The sequence below is a fragment of the Sporothrix brasiliensis genome (genome assembly GCF_000820605.1).
Source record: "Sporothrix brasiliensis 5110 chromosome Unknown Cont18, whole genome shotgun sequence".
NCBI classification, from domain to species: domain Eukaryota; kingdom Fungi; phylum Ascomycota; class Sordariomycetes; order Ophiostomatales; family Ophiostomataceae; genus Sporothrix; species Sporothrix brasiliensis.
This window is the reverse complement of record NW_024467137.1, coordinates 127609-149147: the sequence shown is the minus strand read 5'-3', so window position 1 is coordinate 149147 and position 21539 is coordinate 127609. Positions and strand designations below refer to the sequence as shown.

General features: G+C 53.9%; 7 protein-coding genes across 7 annotated transcripts; 5 read left to right on the top strand and 2 right to left on the bottom strand.

Annotated features, from left to right (window-relative positions):
• Positions 1–851: 851 nt before the first annotated feature.
• Positions 852–2099, top strand: SPBR_01771 (uncharacterized protein; the record flags this gene model as incomplete). Its single annotated transcript, XM_040760081.1, has 1 exon — positions 852–2099. One exon carries the CDS (start codon positions 852–854, stop codon positions 2097–2099), a length of 1248 nt encoding a protein of 415 aa, XP_040619008.1.
• Positions 2100–2453: 354 nt separating this feature from the next.
• SPBR_01750 (uncharacterized protein) lies at positions 2454–3743 on the top strand (the record flags this gene model as incomplete). Its single annotated transcript, XM_040760060.1, has 1 exon — positions 2454–3743. One exon carries the CDS (start codon positions 2454–2456, stop codon positions 3741–3743), a length of 1290 nt encoding a protein of 429 aa, XP_040619007.1.
• Positions 3744–5693: 1950 nt separating this feature from the next.
• SPBR_01530 (uncharacterized protein) lies at positions 5694–7540 on the top strand (the record flags this gene model as incomplete). The annotated part of the gene is made up of 4 exons (XM_040759840.1): positions 5694–6676; positions 6753–6919; positions 7005–7351; positions 7472–7540. 4 exons carry the CDS (start codon positions 5694–5696, stop codon positions 7538–7540), a joined length of 1566 nt encoding a protein of 521 aa, XP_040619006.1.
• Positions 7541–10229: 2689 nt separating this feature from the next.
• On the top strand, positions 10230–11549 carry SPBR_01740 (3-ketoacyl-CoA thiolase; the record flags this gene model as incomplete). Its single annotated transcript, XM_040760050.1, has 2 exons — positions 10230–10294; positions 10367–11549. 2 exons carry the CDS (start codon positions 10230–10232, stop codon positions 11547–11549), a joined length of 1248 nt encoding a protein of 415 aa, XP_040619005.1.
• A 1996-nt stretch (positions 11550–13545) lies between these two features.
• Positions 13546–14766, bottom strand: SPBR_09082 (uncharacterized protein; the record flags this gene model as incomplete). Its single annotated transcript, XM_040767208.1, has 2 exons — positions 13546–13881; positions 14677–14766. 2 exons carry the CDS (start codon positions 14764–14766, stop codon positions 13546–13548), a joined length of 426 nt encoding a protein of 141 aa, XP_040619004.1.
• A 1029-nt stretch (positions 14767–15795) lies between these two features.
• Positions 15796–16653, top strand: SPBR_01962 (endo-1,3(4)-beta-glucanase; the record flags this gene model as incomplete). Its single annotated transcript, XM_040760271.1, has 1 exon — positions 15796–16653. One exon carries the CDS (start codon positions 15796–15798, stop codon positions 16651–16653), a length of 858 nt encoding a protein of 285 aa, XP_040619003.1.
• Positions 16654–19304: 2651 nt separating this feature from the next.
• Positions 19305–21128, bottom strand: SPBR_01541 (transcriptional regulator medusa; the record flags this gene model as incomplete). Its single annotated transcript, XM_040759851.1, has 2 exons — positions 19305–19465; positions 19736–21128. 2 exons carry the CDS (start codon positions 21126–21128, stop codon positions 19305–19307), a joined length of 1554 nt encoding a protein of 517 aa, XP_040619002.1.
• Positions 21129–21539: the final 411 nt, after the last annotated feature.

Sequence of the window (21539 nt, the reverse complement as noted above, 5' to 3'; positions counted from 1 at the left end):
TTGGCAGGGTTCCATCTCGGGCCCCAAGGAAGCACCCGGGTCCTTGAAAGACATCGGATGGTCCGGCACCAAGGGTCGCGGCAGTGCGAAGCTACTTTGCTGACGACGTCGTACTACGTTATCTGCCTTGTGCCCTGCCAAATCAGCGGTCTCATTTCTTATGTCAACGACATCAGTGTGGCTTGTGGTGATGCAGGACTTTAGGACTTTAGAGTTTCGTGGTGAGAGAAACGCTCAGGAGCCGGCTTTCACATGCAAACCCCAACGGGGTCTTTACCAAGATTTTCTATTTTCTGGGGCAGATTCCATTGGCTCGCACCATACCATAAGTCGTACTCAGTACTTCGTACTCAATCTTCACTTAATTTCTATGAGACAGCTGTTGATTTGAGGTTGGGGACAGTTCAGTTTGAAGGCGGAGCCTTTATCCACTCTCGACGCTGTGATTGGCCACTTCAGGGTACCTTGGTGCTCTTAGTAATGCCTACGGATCTCTTGGTACCTACCCAACGTCAAAATTAAGACCCCGCAGGTACAGTGCAAACACGCCCACCATTCGTACTTTGTATCTGTGATACGCGCCAGGCGCGTCGTAGTTCTAAAGTGCTCCCACCATAAAAAAGACACGGCCAAAAACACTGTATCCCCAGAGACAAGGCTGAACAAGTTCAAGCTCGCGCGCATTCGACGCCACGTAAGTATCACGAATAACGGACCACGAGTCGCCGTCGACGTAGCAGCAGTAAGCTTTGTCAACATTGCGGGCTCCAACCCTTGCAACCTCCCCCCCTTTCACCAATGCATCACGACCCATTGCGTCCCTATCGTCGCCCTCCCCGTCGCCGACCAGAATGGACGACTTCTCCGACGATGGCTTCGACGACCTAAACGTCGCCGTGTTACAGGAGCTCGAGACAAAAGCACTACAGGCAATCCAGTCGCAACGACAACAACATCCACTACATCAACCCTTTCGAGGGCGGCAGAGCAACCTTGGCCACCGTCATGGAGACGGAGAGATCATCGAGATCGACGTCGAGCCAGAGCTTGGGCAGGATGTCGACCGGGCTGATGCAGCTGTGCTCCGCGAACTGGCCCGCGTGCCGGCACAGCATGCTTATGGTGGCCGACTGACAGCCGCAGCCGCACCGCCACCGCTTCCTCTACCAGCGTACTCGCAGCGGAGCCTCATTGACGTTCCGCTACCCGTTGCCTCGAAACACAACGCCACCCACAACCTAAGCCGCAATCACAATGTCGGGGGCAACTACGGCAACAACCTGAACCCGAGGAATGGCACTTTTTACCCACCACCCTCACAGAAGCGGCCCGTCGCCCCGCCACCAGTGTCTCAAGTACCAGGGCCGCCAAGGCCCTTGATTCCTGTGCGAGCGGGAGCCGCCGGTGGAGGGGTGAGCATGCCTGCGGCCGGCGCCGCAAGCGGTAGCAAAAGCACGGACAATGCAACCATCGCGGACCTTCAGCAACGAATTCGCCTACTTGAGACTGATATCTACACTGCGCAAGGCAGGGCTTCGATGATGGCAAACAAGTACGACGAAGCACAACGGAAGCACGATGCCGAGGTGGCACGAATACAGAAGCAAAAAGACGAAGAACTGGCACGGTTACGCCAACGGACCGAGGCGGCCGTGGCGGCGCAAAAAAACGCCGCCACGGAGCTTGAGTTTGCTAAGCAGGACCTCAAAGAAGAGGTGGAGAAGAACAAAAAGGGCCGGCGCACCGACCGCGCAGACGGCCCGACCACACCGCGCAAAAACACAACGGCAAGATCCAATTGGAACGTCGCCGATGGATTTGAAGATATTGAGCTTCTGCCAAGCCCCAGTAAGAACTTTGGCCGACGCCTCAAGGAGGCGGGCGCCAGCAGCGCGATCTCTGCCATCGAACGGACGCCGACAAAAGGCAAGCGGCGGCGAAACATCACAGACAGTCCGACGAAACCCTTGGAGACGATCGCTGCGGAGGACGAAGATCTGTTCAATGGATCGCCAGACATGCCTGCAAACGCACAGCCTCCCACACAACCCGCCAACGAACCGCCAGATTGTCCTCCATTTGTAGTCAGTACCTGTTAATATTTCTCGGTTTTCTTCGTACCCCATTGAGTACTTGCTAACATCCCATTGCAGTTCATTCAGGAGGTCCTCAGTTACCAGAGTCGACCTGAAGAGCCGACAACAATCGAGCTGTTCTCCCGGTATAGCTTCCCATCAAATCGAAACCAAACACTTGCTTTCTTGATGCTGCAGAGGATACCGAGCCTCGAAGGGACACAAGGAACAACGCGACTGATGCTCGACTTTTGCCAACTCGTACTTGGTATCTGGTCCCAGTGCTTACGAGAGGAGTATTACGCACCAATCCGCGCGCTCGTGTCGCTCATGTCCTATATCCTTATGCGCAACCCAACGGGCTTGACACCGCACATCATGGCGCCTTTGGTTCCGATCGCCCAGGAAACCGTCTACCTCGTGGCGGCGCCGACATTTCACAACCACGGCGACAGCCTTTCGAACCACGCGAACTACACGGTCCGCCAGCTTGCCTGCGATATTGACACCGGGGCCATCATGTCCCTCCTCCAGCTCGTCGCATATGGCTGCCTCACCCAGACGCAGGACGACGAGGAGCCGTCCTCCACACAGCACCAAGCGAGCCAGACCCTGTCTCCGGAGATGCACCGGCCAACACAGACGTGGTTCTGGAGCGTGATCCAATTCGAGTTTGTCCTGCTGATGCTCTCGTCCAAGCAGGCACCCGACGCCTTTTTGGCCATGCTCGCGCTTTTGCGGACGTCGGCTCTGCCAGAGTCCATTGGCCCCATCACCAACGACCCTGCTCGCGATGCCGGTGTTGTTGCGGCCATTGTCATTGACCGCATCAGCCATCACATTGAGGAGCCGCCGAAATGGGCGGCCAATTCCAAGTATACGGAGTGGGATGTGCGACTGGCGGCGCTCGGCGTGCTGGACTGCTTTGCACAAAGCCCCTTTGGTCGCCTGAGCCTAGCTGCTGGCGAATGCACTTTGCCACGTATTGTTGGCGCCCTCGTCCCTGCATACGGCGAGCTGCGGGACAGAGACCTGCTCGACGAGCCGCTTCACCCATCCGATGACCTGCTTTCTCTGTCGGAATCGCAAATACGTGCCTACGGCATCGGCGGCTTTGACTTGGGACAGACGTTGGGTCTAAAGAAACACAGTACAGCCCTGGCCTCGACAAAGGTAGTTGGCAACGTTTCGAGCGAGACCCTTGGAGCTAAAAGCATGTTGTCACGAACGCCAGATGGCCGCGATCTGGGCCGCAGCGTCACACCGCTGATCCTTCTATACGTCTCATCGGCCGTCTATCTGCTACACAGTATCCTCACCGACCCGTACACTGCACACGTTGCCAACATGCCGGCCAAGCTCGCAGACACACGCGGCGGCTTGCAAGGGTCTTACCTTCTTACCATGGCCCGGCTGGGCTTTCGCATCGACCCGGCGTTTTCAACGGGCCTCCACGAGGAGACCTACAAGCTCGCAATGGAGCTCTTCAAACTGGCTGCCACGCCTCTGGAAGAGCGTGAGTATGGGGAATGGGCCAAGAAGAGCCAAAGTCTCAGCAGCGCTGCGGCGCGCTCACAAACGCAGCAACAGGAACACAATGACCCGTTCTGTGACGACATTGTCGGTGACCTGACGGTCATCAAGATTGAAAAGGGCGCGGTGCCTTAGGCGGGCACCTTTAGAAACCTGACAATTGCTGTTCGTAGCCGGTCGCAACAGGCGCTCACGGCCGTCGACGTTGGGTAACGCTGAGACTCGGTTCTTGGCTTGTCAAGCCATGGTTTTGATAAGCAACGATCCGTGCAGCCCCGATATCAGAACGGTAGCAAATGCATAGCACACAAAGCTTCGAGGCGAGAAAAGCCGTGCTCAGCGCCCGCCCAGTCTCTTCCCACTTGACCCGTAAAAGCCGTTCACACGAGAGCAAACTCGAGTTTGGCTTTTGCTCCTTTTCGTCCCCCGGCAGTACTACATGTACAATGTATGTAATCCAAACTTATGATAATGTAGGAATTATGTATGCAGCCTATTCATTTCGCCCGTCATTAATAACCCTTGTGCCCGTATTCCTAGAAAGAGAATATTGGCATCCTAACATCGTGTCTACCCTTCTCCCCTAACCATGACGCGCTAAACCCAAGCCGGCCGGTCTCCAAATCCATCTCGCCCATCCACTGATCCACTGAAAAGCTTCTCCGAAATGTTGTGCGACCATACCTATCCAGGCGGAGCGACTGGTTAACAATGCCGCTAAAGATCGGCGCGACAGACCCCGACAATGGCCAAAGTCCAGGCCACGAAAATTGGGGGGAGCCACATAATGCGGGGTTGCACCCCGGAAATCCGGCTTTTCGGGCTCCCGGGGGGGCGACACGGGCATTTTCAACCCTCAGCGGCGATCTTCACAACTTGCTTCAACTCACCTGTTTCGGCAAAAGAGTGAAAAATGAAAGAGGGAAACGAGTATCTCATCTCGGCGCAACAATGAGCATCGGCAAAATCCAAGTCTGGCAGACCAAATCGCAGCAGCGGCAGCCGGCGTACGACCCGGGCGCGACGGCTGCGCTTTCCAGCGTCGTCGCAGCCAAAAACGCACATCGCGATCTTCTTTTGTTTCTTCTGCATACTCTCAATTGCATAGAACCACTCGTGGCCGGGGCCACGTGTACATCAACCCCTCTTATCCCATATTTGCAAAATTCCGGCAGGAAACCCAGATGGCACCCAAACGGAAGCTCGCAGATACAGACTCGGACGCTGCTGGCAGCCCTGCGTCTCTAGTCCCGCAGCAGCAGCACGACCGGGCCAGCGAACACGTCCACGAAAGCCAGCAACAGCTCCAACAAGAGCAGGATGAACAGGAACAGCGTCAAGACGGGCCGTCTACTGAAGAGTAAAAGCAACCACCAACACCTCCACAGCAGCAATGGCAGGCAAGCGAGGCAGGCTCCGCGCCCGAGCCGGTACCGTTGGCCAGTGTGGAAAACTATCCACGAAAACGGATATCCATTGCTGTAACATCTACCCTTTCCCAGATTCTCCCATTCGGTCCTGGGCCACGCACATTGACATGCACATCCCGCACCTTTGGCGATCACCTACTGACGCGCTAGAAACGTTTCCGCCAGTTTGCCAGTGTAATCTATGTCGCTTCAGAAAAACAGTATGTGCCACACATCCCGAGCCGTTTATGTAACGCACCACGAAGGTGCTTCTTTCTGCGACTTCCTGCCTTCTCCTCTTTCCTCTTCTTCAGCAATCCTCTCTACTTATCTCGTCCGAGCATATAAGGCAGCGCTATCCTTCTACTGGTCACCTCGTCACCTTGTTCGCTTACTCTCCTTTGCATACTGACAGTCGTCGCAGAAATGTGACGCCGTTCGTCCTACCTGCGGTTTTTGCTCCGGACTCGGTGTCCAATGCCAGTACAGGGAATCAGCCAACTCATCAGCTACGCCAAAGGAAGGCCGATGTCGTGCCTCGGCCGCCAAGGGATCTCAGCCGACCAAATTGACATCAAAGGGCGCTTCGCCACTGATCGATGCCAATAATGCGTGCAGTCTGGAACGGCGCCTGATGGAGCTCGAGTCCAAGTGAGCTGCCCTCGAAAAACAGACGATGGGCGCCGTTACGGCTCCAGGTACGCCCGTTATGAGAGCAGGTCCCCATGGAGGGCACGTCGTGCGACCAGCCACGACAGTACGCATGCAGCCGCCACTTCCCGGGTGCGGCAACGGTGGCATAATACCCCTGCCGGCCATGCTCGGTGACCCAATACTTTCTGGATCGGCAACGGATATTGGCACCGCAGACTACGGCAAAGGAAACGGTGTCGCCAGGTCTAGGGGCTTCGACGGCAGTATGGCAGGTACGGTTACCGCAGGACAACCTCACCAACAGCAGGGCTCCATCACCAGCTCGATTACTCTCCAGCAGCAACGCGTCAGCAAAAAAACCACTCGTGGCCAATTCACAGCGCGGCCGAGCCTTCTCACGTTCGAGTGTCCTCCATATGTTCCCTCCGAGAGCTACGACGACTCGGGCGAGTTTTATGACTGTGAAATGGCCGCCGGCGACGACTTCAAACGCCAAATGGCCCAATGCCTAGCCATCTTCCCAGACGTCTCGAAACGCACGGTGCGGCTTGTCCTCAAGAAGTTCGTCGAGAATTTCCTGGGATGGATTCCACTCTTCGAGCCCACGGCCATCTACACAGTCGTCAACGCGGCATGTGCGAGCGGGTTTGCGCCCGCCGATCCCAACAGCTGCCTGGCCATGTTCATCCTGGCGACTGGCACGCTTCTCCAGAACCACGCCGAAATCCGGTCCAGCCCGCTGCCGGGGCTTGACTACTTTTCCCACGGCAGCCACATGCTGGAGCGGTTCACATTCATGAGCGCCGGCCTCACGACACTGCACTGCCGCATCCTGCAGTCGGCGTACTTTAAGCTGACGCTGCACCCGCTGCTGTCGTGGAACGTGATTATGCAAGGCACGCGGGACTGTATGAACGTGCTGAGCTCACGATGGTTCAAGAATCTAGACCCGTCCGAGACGGAGCCCTGGCACCGTGCCTTTTGGGCGTGCTCCATTATGTCTGAGTATGTTGTGTCATGTTCTTCCTGATTTCTGATTGCTGCTTTTTTTTATCTCTACCCAATTCTAAACTCACCGAAGCGAACTCGAAGCGTCGCTGCGCATGTACACGATCGGTCACCGTCTATACCATGAGATCGTGCCACTACCACAGTTTGAGAACGAGGATACAGGATTCTATTACTTTCTCACACAGATCAGCCTTCGCAAGCTCGTGTGCGACACTCTCGACGTTGTCGGCTATCATGGTGAGCCCCCGATCCCCTTACTTCGGTGTGCCACCTTCCTGACTTTGATTCACACTGACTTTTGTTTTACTTCACCTTCATTCAGACAGCCGTGTCATCTATGCCCCTGTGGTCACCATCGAGCTGCGCAAGCAGGCTGCCGAGTGGCACCGCCACCTGCCTGTCGCTATCCGCTTCCCACTCGATAACACGCCCTTGTTTGACGCCCGCAAGTCGTTTCTTCGCATGCAATATTTTTCTCTTGCCACAGTGCTCGGGTGGGCCTCGGTGCTCAAGGTCATGGATGTCTACGGCACCGACCGCGAAGACACGGACGACATTGCACTCGCCTGCCTCGAGGCCTCAGAGTGCTTTCGCTCTTGTGCGCTGTACCTCGAAGTGGCGGCGGAGCAAGCTGGGCTGGCAGCTTGGGACGAGCATCTCTCTGTGGACGTAGGTCTCCCGCGATCCTCCCCCATGTTGAGTAAAATTGGCCTGGTTCCTATCACTAATGGTGTAGAACCTTTGCTTTTGTGGCCAAGATGATTGTCACGCACAAGGCGCCTGCGCTAGCGTGTCGAGGATGACAATGTTGGCGGAACGCAGTGGGATCACGACATGAGGGGCAGGTGCCGGGTGTGACGATTTGAAGCCTACACGAACGAGTACAAATAATAAGATCAAAAAAAAAAAAATAAATAAATAAATAAATAAATAAATGTCAACACAATATGCAATCGAGGTACGAATCCAGCAGATAAGCCGTTACTCGCACATACTAGGAGAGACAGGTGTAGTACTCTTTCTATCATGCTGTTGACGAATCAAATTGCAGACCGCATAAAGCAATGCCAAAGACGGCGTATCTCAAACCACTGACTCATTGATTTTACCTTTTGTATTTAGCCCAAGTGTCGTAGCGGGATTCATACCCAAAATTCAGGGCTGCTCCTTATGCATCAATGGCTGATCTATTTAGTTTTATTATTATCTTTATTTTTATTGTTTGTTGCTTTCTATCTGGGCAAGAAGGTTGACGAGTACCTGCGTTCCAAGCACATCGACCTGCTCGACAAGTTCCTTAACTGCGGCCGGTTCTAGACGAGTGAGGTGTCAGCTTGTGTCGGTAGCTTTGAAATGTACCCGTAAAAATCGAAACAAATCAAATTGCATAAATAAAAAAGCCTCGGACTTCCTCGACGAGATGAAATCCGTAAACTATCCAGCTTGGGGCGGACTCTAGTGCTCAACTACCGACGTCAAAAGTGCCGCAGTAAAAGGATCCCGACCCCTGCTATGAGAAGCAGTCGATAGCAGTCTCACCCATATACCTTGCACCAATCTTCGTAAGCTGTCCACCAGCACTCAGCATGGCAGCACTGGGACCGCCATTCGATACGGACGACCGCAAAGCGCCGAAGAACGAGTGCCACTCGATGTAGGCGAATCTTTCCAGACACGACATTGAGGTGTTAAAGTAGTTCAAGGTTATCGAAAGGTCGTGGTCATTGTAGTTGAATTCGGTCACCCTGGATGAAGTACTGAAGAAAGAGCACAAGCCCATTGGTAAAGACGGACGGCTGCGATACTACATCGCGAGTCACTAAATAGAGGCATCGTCGAGAAATACAATCGCAAACAGAAAGCCATTGACTGTCGTCGAGCCGTCGACGAAACCTCTGCCCTTGGAGCTAGCAGCCCAAGTTACCACACGTTTCACCAAGGGCAACAGTAATAATAGACTTATCTTTGTACACTGTGCCGCAACTCTCAGTGCTTCTTCGTTTCTAATTATACTTTGTTGTAAGCATGTCGACCTGGAACTTCCCGACATTGACTGCCGGCGGCGGCACTAATAAGCGGGATGCCCGGCCCATAATTACCTTGGACCAGCTGTGCCCAAGACCGAAATCGGCCTAGTTACCGTATAATCCGGGTTGGTCTCTGAACGCAAAATGGCACCATGCCCGTGTTTTGCTCAGTTCATCACGAAACGTAGCTGTCCTGTCATCCGTTCCCTTTTGTGTCTGATTTGATGGTGGCTATGTGTAGAGGTGGATATGAAGGGGCAGCCACCATGACAAGGAAGACGAGAGGGTACTCAGAAACAAGTCGTGGCTCATGCCGAGGCACCACCTGTCCCGATGCATCCGAAATGGAAAGTCGTATTTTGTCGTTTATGTGTGCTTCGACAGGATTGTCTGCTTGGGTCGTCTGCAGTCCGCAGTCCGCAGCCCGCTACTGACAAACGGGGAGAGTCGTCGCGGGACTGGCAGTTTGGCGACAACTCGAAACCCGACATAAACCCCCCGGCGTTGGTGTGCAAATGGCGAGGCTATGCCGTTTTAGGAGATTAGACGGCTTCTGGCTTCTGGGCAGAACCATCGTGAACTCTGACATTGGCCAGTGAGATCCGAGTATTGTTTCGACGGTCCTTTTGGTCCTATTGGTCCTTTTGGAGAAGCTCTGTACGCCGTAATCCGGACAGAACCCGCTGTCGAACAAAAAATCGCGAGTGCAAACTTGGTTGGACTTATTGAGATGGGACATTGACAGCATCATCGTACGGTTGACAACAGCCAAGAAGGACAGAAAGGGAGAGGACAGCGGGACACGACGAGGTGAAACCAACCGCGGTATCTCAGTGCCCAATTCACCCGCCAACCGCCAATCGTTGCTTCCCGTTCTGGAATGTCCTCGCCTGTCCATTTATTGGGGTCGCTCCTGCCTGCGAACACAGCTTGAGGGATGCGGCCGTCAAACGTTTTGCCCACTTTTCGCTATGTTCCTGCCGTTTTCGCGTGGCAAATCTGGAGCCATTTCCAGTCAAAAGAGTGATTTCTCCGTACAAATAGCGCTGGCCCTGATTACTTAGCTTTGCTCCAGCGGGGATCAACAAGCGGGGGAGGAAAACTGCCGCTATGTTGCCGCAACCCACGACCCAAAGAGGAAAAGGCCAGCGGTTTGCGGGCCACGAGCCTCGGCAATACCATGAAGCGACGCCCCTTCCGTCACGCTGCCCAGTTTCCCAGGGACGGCATAACCAGGGACGGCATAACCAACGTAAATCCTCAGGCCCGTATTTCTCTTTTCAAATCTATTGCAGAGGCGCCGTCATCTCATTTCCTTGCTCCTCCTCCGTCGCTAACACCTCACTAACCATCTCATACCGTGACATATTCTTGACACCCACAACTCACAACTAACAAAGATCGAGCCGAACATTGAACCGAAGCCGCCGCTCCCTGTTCGTAGTACTATTCGCCTTCTTTCTTCTTCCTCTTCTGTTTCCTACACCTTCTCTTCCTCACATATTATTCACACATCCAATATGGCCGAACGTCTGGGCTCCATCCTCAAGCATATCGCTCCGGGCAAGGGTGCCGTCGACACCATGTAAGCAAATCCCTCCCATCCTTATTCCGACCTCGCACATTCAGTCGCCTCCTTCTGACACGTTACGTCCAGCACCTCCAAGAATCCCGACGACATTGTCATCACCCTCGCCATCCGCACGCCCCTCACCAAGGGCAAGAAGGGCGGTTTCAAGGACACCTCCCTCGAATATATTGTTTACGCCCTGCTCCAGCAGGTCCGCGAGCGCAGCAACCTCGACCCAGCCCTCGTTGAGGACATCTGCCTCGGCAACGTCAGCGATGCCAAGGCCGCCTACAAGCTGCGCGCCGCCGCCCTTGCTGCCGGCTTCCCCAACACAGCAGGTGCATCGTCGCTGAACCGCTTCTGCTCGTCCGGCCTCAAGGTCACAGCCGATATTGCTAACCAGATCTCGGCCGGCAACATCGAAATCGGCGTTGCCATTGGCGCCGAATCTATGACCGTCGGCGGCGACGCGCTTACGCAGCCGTTTGACGAGGAGGTCACCAAGCACAACCAGGAGTCGGTCGACTGCCAGATGCCCATGGGCTGGACGAGCGAAAACGTGGCCAGTGACTTCGGCATCTCGCGCACCGAGATGGACCGCTACGCCGTCGAGAGTTTCCGCCGCGCCGAGCAGGCCCAGGCCGATGGCCTCTTTGACGACGAGATCGTGCCCATCAAAACGCGCGTCAAGGACGCCGAGGGCAACTGGAAGGAGGTTACGTTGACGCGCGACGAGGGCATCCGACCCGGTACCACGTTCGAGGCGCTGAGCAAGATCCGCGCCGCCTTCCCCCAGTGGGGCACCGCCACCACCGGCGGCAACGCCAGTCAGGTCACCGACGGCGCCGCCGCGGTGCTGCTGATGAAGCGGTCGACCGCCCAGCGCCTGGGCCAGCCCATTGTGGCCAAGTACGTCGGCAGCACCGTTTCCGGCCTGGCACCGCGCATCATGGGCATCGGCCCGTCGGTGGCGATTCCCAAGCTGCTGGCGCAGTACAACCTGACACTGGCCGACATCGACGTCATCGAGGTGAACGAGGCCTTTGCCAGCATGGCCGTCTACTGCCGCGACAAGCTGGCACTGGACTGGTCCAAGATGAACCCGCGTGGCGGTGCCATTGCGCTGGGCCACCCGCTGGGCGCCACGGGTGCGCGCCAGATCGTCACGGGCCTGAGCGAGCTGCGGCGGACAAAGAAGAAGATATTGCTGACCAGCATGTGCATTGGCACGGGCATGGGCATGGCGGGCCTGTTTGTGAACGAACAGTAAGAGTGATCAGAGGAGAAAAGTAGGATGAAAAGGAGAGGGTGTGGAAGAGTTGCGCTTGTGGATGCGATCAGGCCTTGATACGACCTCACATGCTACAACATCTGTGGCCAACCCATAATGCATTGAACAAAAGGTTCTGGATAAGAGGGTTGAGACAACCGACATCAGTTCATATGTTGTATGTCTGAGGAATCCGTTGGTCTGCTGCCACCTTGTATATATGTGTATTTTTTTTAGTAATTGTTTTGCAAAATTGAACATGATCAGCCTCCCAGACCGGTCCAAAAGTGCTTCCCAGCCCATGTACGTGGCCAAATTTCAGTCATCCCTTCCATGCCATGTGCCTAGACGTAAGCAAGATGCTCATGAGGGCGGCATAGATCTGCAACGAGGGCGCCAAAGGGTGCCGTCAGCCATCCGTGACCAGTTCTTGGGCGAATCGCAAAGATCACGATTTGATATCTCCGGCTGTCGGTCGCGCACCATCTCAAGCCATCGCGCAAAGTGAAACCTCAAAAAGCTGGTCGTCGTCGTCCACGACCCCACTTCCAAAAGCAGCAGAGGTCGTTCTCACGCTCGTTTGATATTTTGACGTTCCATTAATTTACAAAACGCGGAGAAGAGGAGCAGATTTAAAAGAGTCGGACCGAGTCCGAGATCGACAAGGAGACGGACGACGAGCGCGATGCAGCACACCAGATAAAAGGTGAGAGAATAAAAAAACTCTAACTGTAGTGTACATACTCAGATACTGTACCTGGCTAAATCCTCCGGCCGATATCAAAATGGGATGTGCGTCCGATGGGAAGATCCACGATCTGCGTGGCCTTGTGAGGATCAGGGATGAGACGGCGACGTAGACGGTATTCTGTCCAGAGTCGTAGAGGAAATAAACATGTGGGAAAAGCCAAATAGAGAAAGACAAGAAACGTTTCAGGTATCGCTGCAGATCATATGTGCTCCTCCGGATCGACGGCCAGTTTGCTAAAAGCGAAATAGTGGCGCCTCGTTTAATGTGTCAGGCCCCCTTTTCTCTTTTCTTTTCTTCATTCGATGCAGCACGTTCGACCAAGGCCTCGCTCCACATTCAGCGGCCTGGCCATCGCGCTCTAATTTGTATTATTTACCGTTCTGGTCGACCATCTAGGGCAGACCATGACAAGCCCCATCCTGCCCTCTGTCCAAATCTGCAGATTTATGCGCCGTGTGCCGTTTGCCTTACCGTTTTGCTCTACACCCCGGGCTGGCTGGCCATGCTTTTTGCGACCTGCCTATTCTGTCCAGCGTCCGATTGTGGTGCCTTCATTACCGCCTTGTTCGTCCCGCCGTCAAACGCCGAAATTCACCGGTACTATTTTATATTGCTTCAGACAAAGAATGCTAGAGTCTAAATAATACCAAAAGTTATCAGACGACGCATGCGCTCAAATTCATAATATGGTCACACCTTTTTGGACAGTTCCTGCAGGCCGGCCCAAACTAATAAACTAATAGCCGACAAAGCTGAGTAAATGTGAATGACAAGTAGTGATGTGAGGCCGGCGTGAATGACATTCAAAAGAGAAGCAAAATAAAATGAAGTAAGAACAAAATAAAGGAAGAGATAGGACCGCCACGACAAGCAAAGCCGCATCGACCGGCAATTTGTGTTGTAATCGACGGAAGATGAGTTGGTTCTGTGGAAAGTTGCATTTTCGTTTGCATTGTTTCGCTCTTTTCCTTTTCTCTTCCTCCTCTTCTTCTTCTTTTCTGCCTGCCCCTGTCGAATTGTATGCGGGTGTCCGTAGGATCCAAAGGCCAAGCGATTCCCCTTTTTTATGAGATCTATGTCAGTTCGGCGTCGGGTCATCGAGGACATATTCAGACCCTAGACATGGATATGGGACAAACTAGACATGGCATCTGAGGCAACACGCAATCTACCCGTCGGAATGGGCAATGCAAAAATACGATGCAGGGAACAAAATACAACGTACAGCGTACTTTGATCTGCCAGTCATCCGAATATGTTGTCAGTGCCAGGTACTAGGGGTGTCGCGTCCGGCACCGTCGAGTTTGCCGCCCAGCGAGAAAAAAAGAGAGACTGCTGAAAAAAGCGTAAGTGTTGCTGGTCGGACCTCAAAATGGTCGCATCACGGCGCTGATTGGTCTGCTCCGGACATGCCAAGCCTCCGGTCGCGAGATTGGGCCCAGGGTCTGTGAGGATCGTGAGTGCTGGGGCGTCGGCAGCGGTCCCGAAAGCGTGTAGAAAGATGCGATGAGGCTGGACGAAGCCATGAAAGGCCAACGAGACGGCAGGAGAGAGGCTGTCGGAGTGGTAGCAGAAACCACGCTAAGGTCGCCGTCAGGGGTTGTCCGTGCATGAAGCCCAATGTCCATCTGGGCAAATAGAATGTGTCGTCGGGTCTTCTATTCTGGAGGTTTATGGCCTAGACACGTTTCTTTTCCAAATGTTTCAAGTCGCATGTTTCATATTTGTTCGTCTGGAGCAGGCGGCACGAGACGAGCGACCAAGGGACGTTCGCTGTCGTCGGCTTGTGTCTTCTTCTTCGGTTGAGTGAGTTCGTGATGCTGTGGTTCGGTCATTTTGTGTTTCATATGTTTCCTTTTGTTTCCTCAAATTTCGTCCGCGTGTTTCCGCTTTCATCCCATATGTTTCCCATTTTCTTTGCATCTGATCCTTTTTGTCAGGATATGTCCTTGGGCCTCGTTGCATCGAGGCACCACATTCTCACTTTGCTGGCCAGCTGCTGGCATGGCCGTGTGCGTGGGCCGTTACTATTGTGTTTCTGCTCATCGTATGCCTAGTCCATCGTGAGTTGGCGATGCACAGTTGCCGAGTGTCAACGACCAGAAGAGGTGAAGGCGAAGAACGGCCGCATTTGCAAATCTCACCCGAACATGGCTTGGCGCCGGCGCCTGTCCGACCCTCTTGCCCTTTGTGGGCGGAAAGTCGGAGTTGGGCGCCATTCTGAAGGAAAGAGCAATCCAGACTCCTAATTTGAGAAGTACATGCTCTTGCCCAAGTCTGCGAAAAGGGGGTTCTACACTTTTTGTGCTGCACTCGGCCGCTCTTTCCCTAATCCTCGGCCCTCCTCGTCGCTAACTGCCTGGGACTAAGTCCAACTGGGCCGATCAGTTCGTCAATGTCTGCGTGGTTCAGGTCTTCCGTCGGGGCCACTATGCGCCAAACCTTGACGATGTTTTCAGTCTCCATTCCGAACGCTTCCCAGTGGCTTGCATTTCGAACCCATCCATCTCATCTCTTCATCCTACGCGCCTCTACTTCGTAAGGCATGGCCGCTCGGCCTGATCACGGAGCATACACCCCATTGGACATGCTCAACCCTCGCCGCGAGTGGAGTCTTCCCCGAAGCGCTTTGAAACAGCACCGGCAAAGAACTGCTCCATCATCCAGCAATGTGGTGTGCATGCTTCTTTGTCCAGTGACCTTTGTTTTCTTCAGATGAACACCCAGCGCACAGCAATCTGCATAATCTTCCTTTGTACCATTCATCCTCTTTTGTCCCGCGTCTTTCATCCCGTCTGTTCCCCTTTCCTGTGAGCCCCTGTCACCACTTTTAGGGGGACCCTCTTCTCGATGTCTAGCCCCCAAATCAACACAATATCGCAGCCTCATGAGCGGCTTGGTCCAGATGAGTGACCAGGGGTATGTACGCGTTGCTGTCATTTCCGTTGCTTTGTTCTACTGGTCGCTGTTTTGTTCTATTTTCTTGTATACTGTCTTTTCCGGGCCTGTACAAAAGTACAGGATGGCCAAAAGTACAGGATGGCCCAGACTGTGTCTGGAACACAAGTCCACATGAGAGAACATCGTCGACCCCGGGACCCGGGTCTGGCGCCTAACTCCCTTCATGTGGCCCATTTGTATAAGAATCGATTGTCTCGCCCTCGATGTCAAGTGCTTTCTTTTTGGAATCTGCTGTCTCTTTGGCCGACGGCTTCCCTTTCCGTCACCAACTGTCCTGGACGACACACCTTCTTTTGCGACTTTTCATCGCACCTGCCTCTCCTTAAATTCCCCGGACGGGCTTGTTCCAAGTTGAATAGCCTCATTGCATTCCTTTTATCCTTTTTTTTTATCACAAAACTCTCTTCATTCACTCCTTTATCTTCGATATCCATTCACTATTTTCACCAGGCCGTGAAATTCACAGAACTCCCCCATCTTCCATCTACGCGTTTCCCATCCCATCCGTATGGTATCCGGGTAGATACTGGAACCATGCATTCAACTGGCTACACTACATCCCTCCTCGCCTGCCTGCCTCTTTTGGCCCAGGCCTGGAACGCCCCGAGCTACTCGGGCTTCAACCTGGTCTGGCAGGAGACGTTTTCTGGCAACAGTGGTACCTTGCCCAGCACCAGCACCTGGAACATCATCACTGGCAATCTTGGCGTCAACAACGAGCTCGAGACCTACACCGACTCCACTGCCAACCTGCAGCTCTCCGGTGGCAACACCTTGCAGATTGTCCCTTGGGAGAGCGGCGGTCAGTGGACGTCGGGCCGCATCGAGAGCACCTACACTTTTACGCCCGCTGCTGGTGCTAAGACGCTGGCCGAAGCCGACATTCGCTTTGGTGACGATGACCCCAGCACCAAGCAGGGCATGTGGCCGGCGTTCTGGATGCTCGGCGACAGCATCCGCCACGGTACACAATGGCCCGCGTGCGGCGAGATCGATGCCCTCGAGACCGTCGACGGCCAGCTGATCGGCCACGGCACTGCCCACTGCGACGTCTCGCAAGGTGGTGCCTGCAACGAGCCTACGGGTCTGACTTCGTCGGTGGGCATCCCGGACCAGAGCTGGCACACGTGGCGCGTGCAGTTTGACCGCACGTCCAACAACTGGCAGACTGAAACCATTACCTGGTACCTGGACGGCGCCTCCTTCCACTCTATCAGCGGCTCGGAGCTTGGTGACGAGAACAGCTGGAACGCACTCTGCCACAGCCCGCTGTACTTTATACTCAACGTCGCCGTCGGTGGTAACTGGCCTGGCAGCCCCAACTCAAGCACGGAGGACGGCTACGGCGCACTGATGGAGGTTGCCTATGTTGCCGTCTACTCGTCCCGCTAAACAGCGGAAAGGCATCTATTTCTCATTGCACCATCACACCAACGGTGCACTTCTACTCTCCGTCACCTTAACTTCTTACTCTTCACATATTTGATTCTGATGTGTTTTTTATTTCACCGACGCATCACTTCTCCTGTATATATTACATCTTCTCGACAACCGTTGTACATCCGTCTTTATGCCATGTCGTACAAATAACACCTATATATGCTGGTTATATTGCTTTACCGTGTGTGACACAAAGTGACAAACGTATCCCACGGATGGCAAGGACCAATCGTGGGAATGAAGATCAGCCCGTTGGCCTATATCTATCTGGACGATGAAGACGCATAGTCTGAATCGCTGGTGTTTTGCAAATCCGCGCTTTTGAGTCCAAAATGCTCGTCTACGGTCAGCAAGGCTCATATGAACATTGTTCCTGCAGTTCACATTTTATATTTCATCTTTTGGCTCCCGGGAATACCGTACACTTTGTGTCAAAGGTGTATTCATAATACTTTGCTAGCCAAATAAATACTGTAACAGACAAAATAGAAACGCGAATTGCAGATATCTGTCAGAAAATAACCCAAAAGCAACGATATTCCGTCATTCCACGTGCCCAGCGTCGTATAATCCCATGCCCAAGAATAATATCTCCTGAAAACTTTGACCTAAAGACTGTCCTTCCCAAAAAGCAATTCAACCCAGAGGTACCGATCCAAAATAAAAATCCCTAAGAAACAAACCAAAAGAAGAACAATTCGAACAAGCCCATTTATGATATAAACGGCCTCATAAAAATACAGCAGTAAACGCAAAAAAGACCTAAGCATTAAGGGTAATAATAGGCATCGGGCAAATAAAATCCAACATTAAGACAGAGACAGAAGTCAAGTAAAGAAATAAAAAGTTGATACATGGCTGCGGGCCTGCTGACAATGACATAATGAAAAAAAAAAAAAAAAAAAAAAAAACAAAGATCAAGGAAAAGAAAAACGAATCGCACGTGGAAAAAAATCAAGGGGAAGGTAAACAAACGATGCGCTGAGATAATCAACAGTCGAGTGTCGAGTGTGATGATGCTCGACAGGAGCGAGTAGTTGATTCACGCTTTCATACCCGGTGTGCTACTTACGAACGGACACACACACCAGGCTAGGATGTGAGGGCGTCGAAGTTGCAACAGGAAAAAGCAAGTAGAGTACGACCGTAGGCCGAAAGAAACTGAGCATGTGGGTGAAAACCCCCGACCTGTGACCGGCAGTTGATGTCTCAGCCATGCAACATGCAGCAAGAAAACGTTGGCCAAAGGACCTGGGTGGGCGGCTTTCGTGTTGCAATGCCTCTCTAGCCAGTGCAGCAATGATAGCCACGCGCGGTCCTTCCCGCCTTGCAGGTAGGCTTTCTCGTCCTCCTCTGTCCAGCTCTGCAGTATTGACCAAGCAGGGGCATGCATGTCCCGTGAGGATTCGGTGCCGCGGGGAGCGCGCAAACCAGGATTTGTGACCGGGGTTCTTGAAAGCACTGTCGATCAGCCGAACCGTCAACGGCAAACGTTTGTTGCTTTGCAGTGGGGGTGCTGCGCATTCGATGACGACACATCACATCCTGCTTCTACCCGGCTGCAACCGAGAAACAAAGGGTCTGGGCCGTTGCACTGCCCTAAACGAATCATTCTGCTAGCGCTCGTGATCGTGGGCATCGCAACGTACAGAAGAGGTGGTGTGTCTAGCAAGTCCAGAAAGCGAAAGAGACACTGAACAGAAAGGGAAAACAAGCAGCAGAGAACCGCAAGACGACTGATGCAACACGCTGAAAAGAGGGTGGTGTGGGTGAAGAAGAAATCAAAAGAAGGAGGGGTGAGGGTAGAAGGCTCGGCGCAAATGCATCGGGACAGAACAATCATGCAAGGCTTTGACGCTGTTCGTAGCACTATTGCCGGGCGGGTTGTGCCTAGACAGACCTGCATCGAATGGGGTGGTGTGCCATGTCGTGTGATTGGCCCAGACCAAGTACACCTGACCAACCAATGCCCACCCTGCCTCGCAGCGCACCCTCATCGAATTGACGACGACTTCGTAAATATCAACTTTGAGGGCAATGAATGGGCTGAGAGGAAATCCTGTAACCTTTGTTTAAAGCAGAAGCCCAGAGCGGACCGCATCAAAATAAACAAGTCTGTCGGAGATGAAAGTCGAATACAGTCCCACTTGACCACCAAAGGGCCCGGCTTTGTCGATGGCTGCTGGCCAGCATGGTCGATACCAGAACAAAGTAGGCCAAGTTCTTCTAATACCAAAGCGGGGACTGTTGCTCAATATCGACTTGGGACCTGTGCATACCTCTTTGACGTGTTGCCAATGGTGTATTCGTCCCGGAGCATCCGTCTCGTGTCTCAAATGACGTGCCTGCGCTCTGTCCGTTGATTTGTTGATTCCAAAGTCTGTTCGATCGACTCTTCGTTTGGTCGCTTTGGTTGCTTCGTATTGCCCTGCCGACTGCTGACAATTGTTGTGCACCATAACCCCGAAGGACCACCAGGGCCTGTCGTCACCACACCACAGCAGCAAGTACCACCTACTGCCTTCAATAGGCGTAACTCACATCCCTTGCATGGATCTCCCACCGCGTTTCGCCACAGAGTGCTCATCTGCAGTAGCAGTTGTCTAGGAACGCTGCACATTATCACCGTATCCGGTGCTGTACAGATGACCGTTGTGACCCTGCTGATGCTGCGGCTGGTGGTGGCTCGTGCCGTATGTTGGTGATGCGCTGTTTCCCGGCATTCCGTAGCCATCCCAGCGGTGGCCATGAGAGAGAGCACCCGCTGTAGCAACTGGAGCCCTTGGTGCAGTAGCACCTGGGGCTGCTGGAAGAGACAGTGGCGAGTTGAAGCTCTGCGCCTGGTGTTGCTGGCTGTTCCCATATGAGTGTGCAGACGAAGTATTGCCCCCAGCGCTGTGTCGAGCGTCATATGCAGTAGGCAGACCCAGGCGGATGTTGGCGGAAGTAGGCGATTGTTGCTTAGTTGCTGTGGAGCCAGGAGACAAAGCACGTACCGATGACGCATTTCCGGCATAGGATACCCAAGACGCACCAGACAGTGACCGTGGGCTGGCAAGTGAGTCCGCGCCGTTTGTTCCGTTCACTATGTTGACATAGCCAACAGCAGACGTGCCATCTGTTGCGGCAGATAGTGAGCCAGGTGTGGGGGGCAGCACCGGGTAAGACGGGCTCATCGTGACAGGAGTCAACATGTGATGGCCTTGTCCTGAAGTGCCTGACGAGGCGGGCGACAGGACAGACGACGGGCTGGCGCTGTACTTGGAGATGATCTTTTTCAGAGCCTGGCCAAGGATTTTCCAAGGGAATACCTTTACGTCTTTCTCGATGGTCCGGGGCTTCGGTGCACCAAAGGCCATAATCAGCTTAAAAAACTCCTCGCTCTCGGCCTTGGCCTTGCTGACAGTGAACGGCTTGAACCCCTCAAGGTTGCGGCGAATGCGGTTCTTCTCTTCGACTGAGAAGCGGGCAGGCGCGGCCACAAGCTGCTCCAGAAGGTTGATTGTGTCCACGGAGGTGACAAAGCACTCCTGCTTCTCTGCCCAATAGATGCAGCTGATGCAAATACTGCTAGGCGGCCGTTCATTAATGGGGACCGGGCGGAATGTTGCTTCCAGGTGGCAGCCGTTCTGCTTCTTGCGGAAAAGGACAATACGGCGCTGGTTGCTCCATTCTTCAGGTGTCCAGTCCTGCGCCATCGAATCCAGGTTACCCATAATGGAGAGAACAGCCTTAGCAGGGTAGCCACCCCAGTGGCCTCCGCCATACGTGCCACCCGTTCCCAGGCCGCCAACCGACCCGGAAGGAGTGGACTGAATGGTGCTTGTGCGGATCAGCTGCGGGGCACCTCCGTGGGCGGGTGCGGGGAGAGGGGCGGACAGTGGCTGCCGTGCACCGTGAACATGGGCCATCGAGTGGCTGCGGCCCATATTGTACCGATCATGGGAGCTGTGAGTGTGATGGCTAGGCTGATGATGATTCAAGCCCCCGTATGCAGGCGTCGTCCAGGTTGTGGCACCACCAGTAGCACGCACAGGCTGGGGTGCTGTGCCCCGGGGGAAGCCGTCCGAAAAGGACGCACTCCGGTATCCACCAAGCATGTTGCTGTTATCCTGGTTGTAAGAAGATGCGGCGGCGGCAGCAGCAGCGACAAAGTTGTTCTGGACTTGTTGTGCCTGTTGTGCGGCGGCGACTGCGGCTGCAGATGTGTCGACTCCACTGGCGGGGTATGAGAACGTATTTGTATTGGAGTCGACTGGCAGCTGGTTCTGTGCTTGGCTGGGGCTGTTCGTTGTCGCGGTGTCCATAGTCAGTTGCGGTGGGCTCTCAGAGTGTCCGTCGACATGGCCAGGTGACTGGGGTGATGACTTTCGTGTCATGCCGCCAGGGGCGGGTGGTACGCCAGAGTCAGCCGTTGTGCCTTCCATGGAATGTGCAGGTGCAGATGTTCCTACTTGGCTGGGAACGTCATGGTAAGTAAATGAGCGGGCAACAGGCACGCGTGCCAGTTCTTCGCCTGTGGTATTCTCGATGACAACTGTCAAGGGAACATCTGCAGGTGAGGCACAATTTGTCACAATAAACTGGGGAGCCTCAGCCGAGACAAGGTACGTGAGGCCGCCTTGAGAAACTGCCTCTTTGACAACATTGGCGTGGCATTTGTGAGAACCAAAAGAGAGCCAAACGTAAGGAGCTGGTGTGGACATGGCCATCAGATCGTACTGGCTGTCCACTTTGAGTTCAACTCGAGTGCCTGCTGTGCCTGCAGTAGGCCCGCAAGAAATGATGTTCACTGGGGATGTGGATGGCGAGCTAGTAGGACTCATATACTGGTTCGT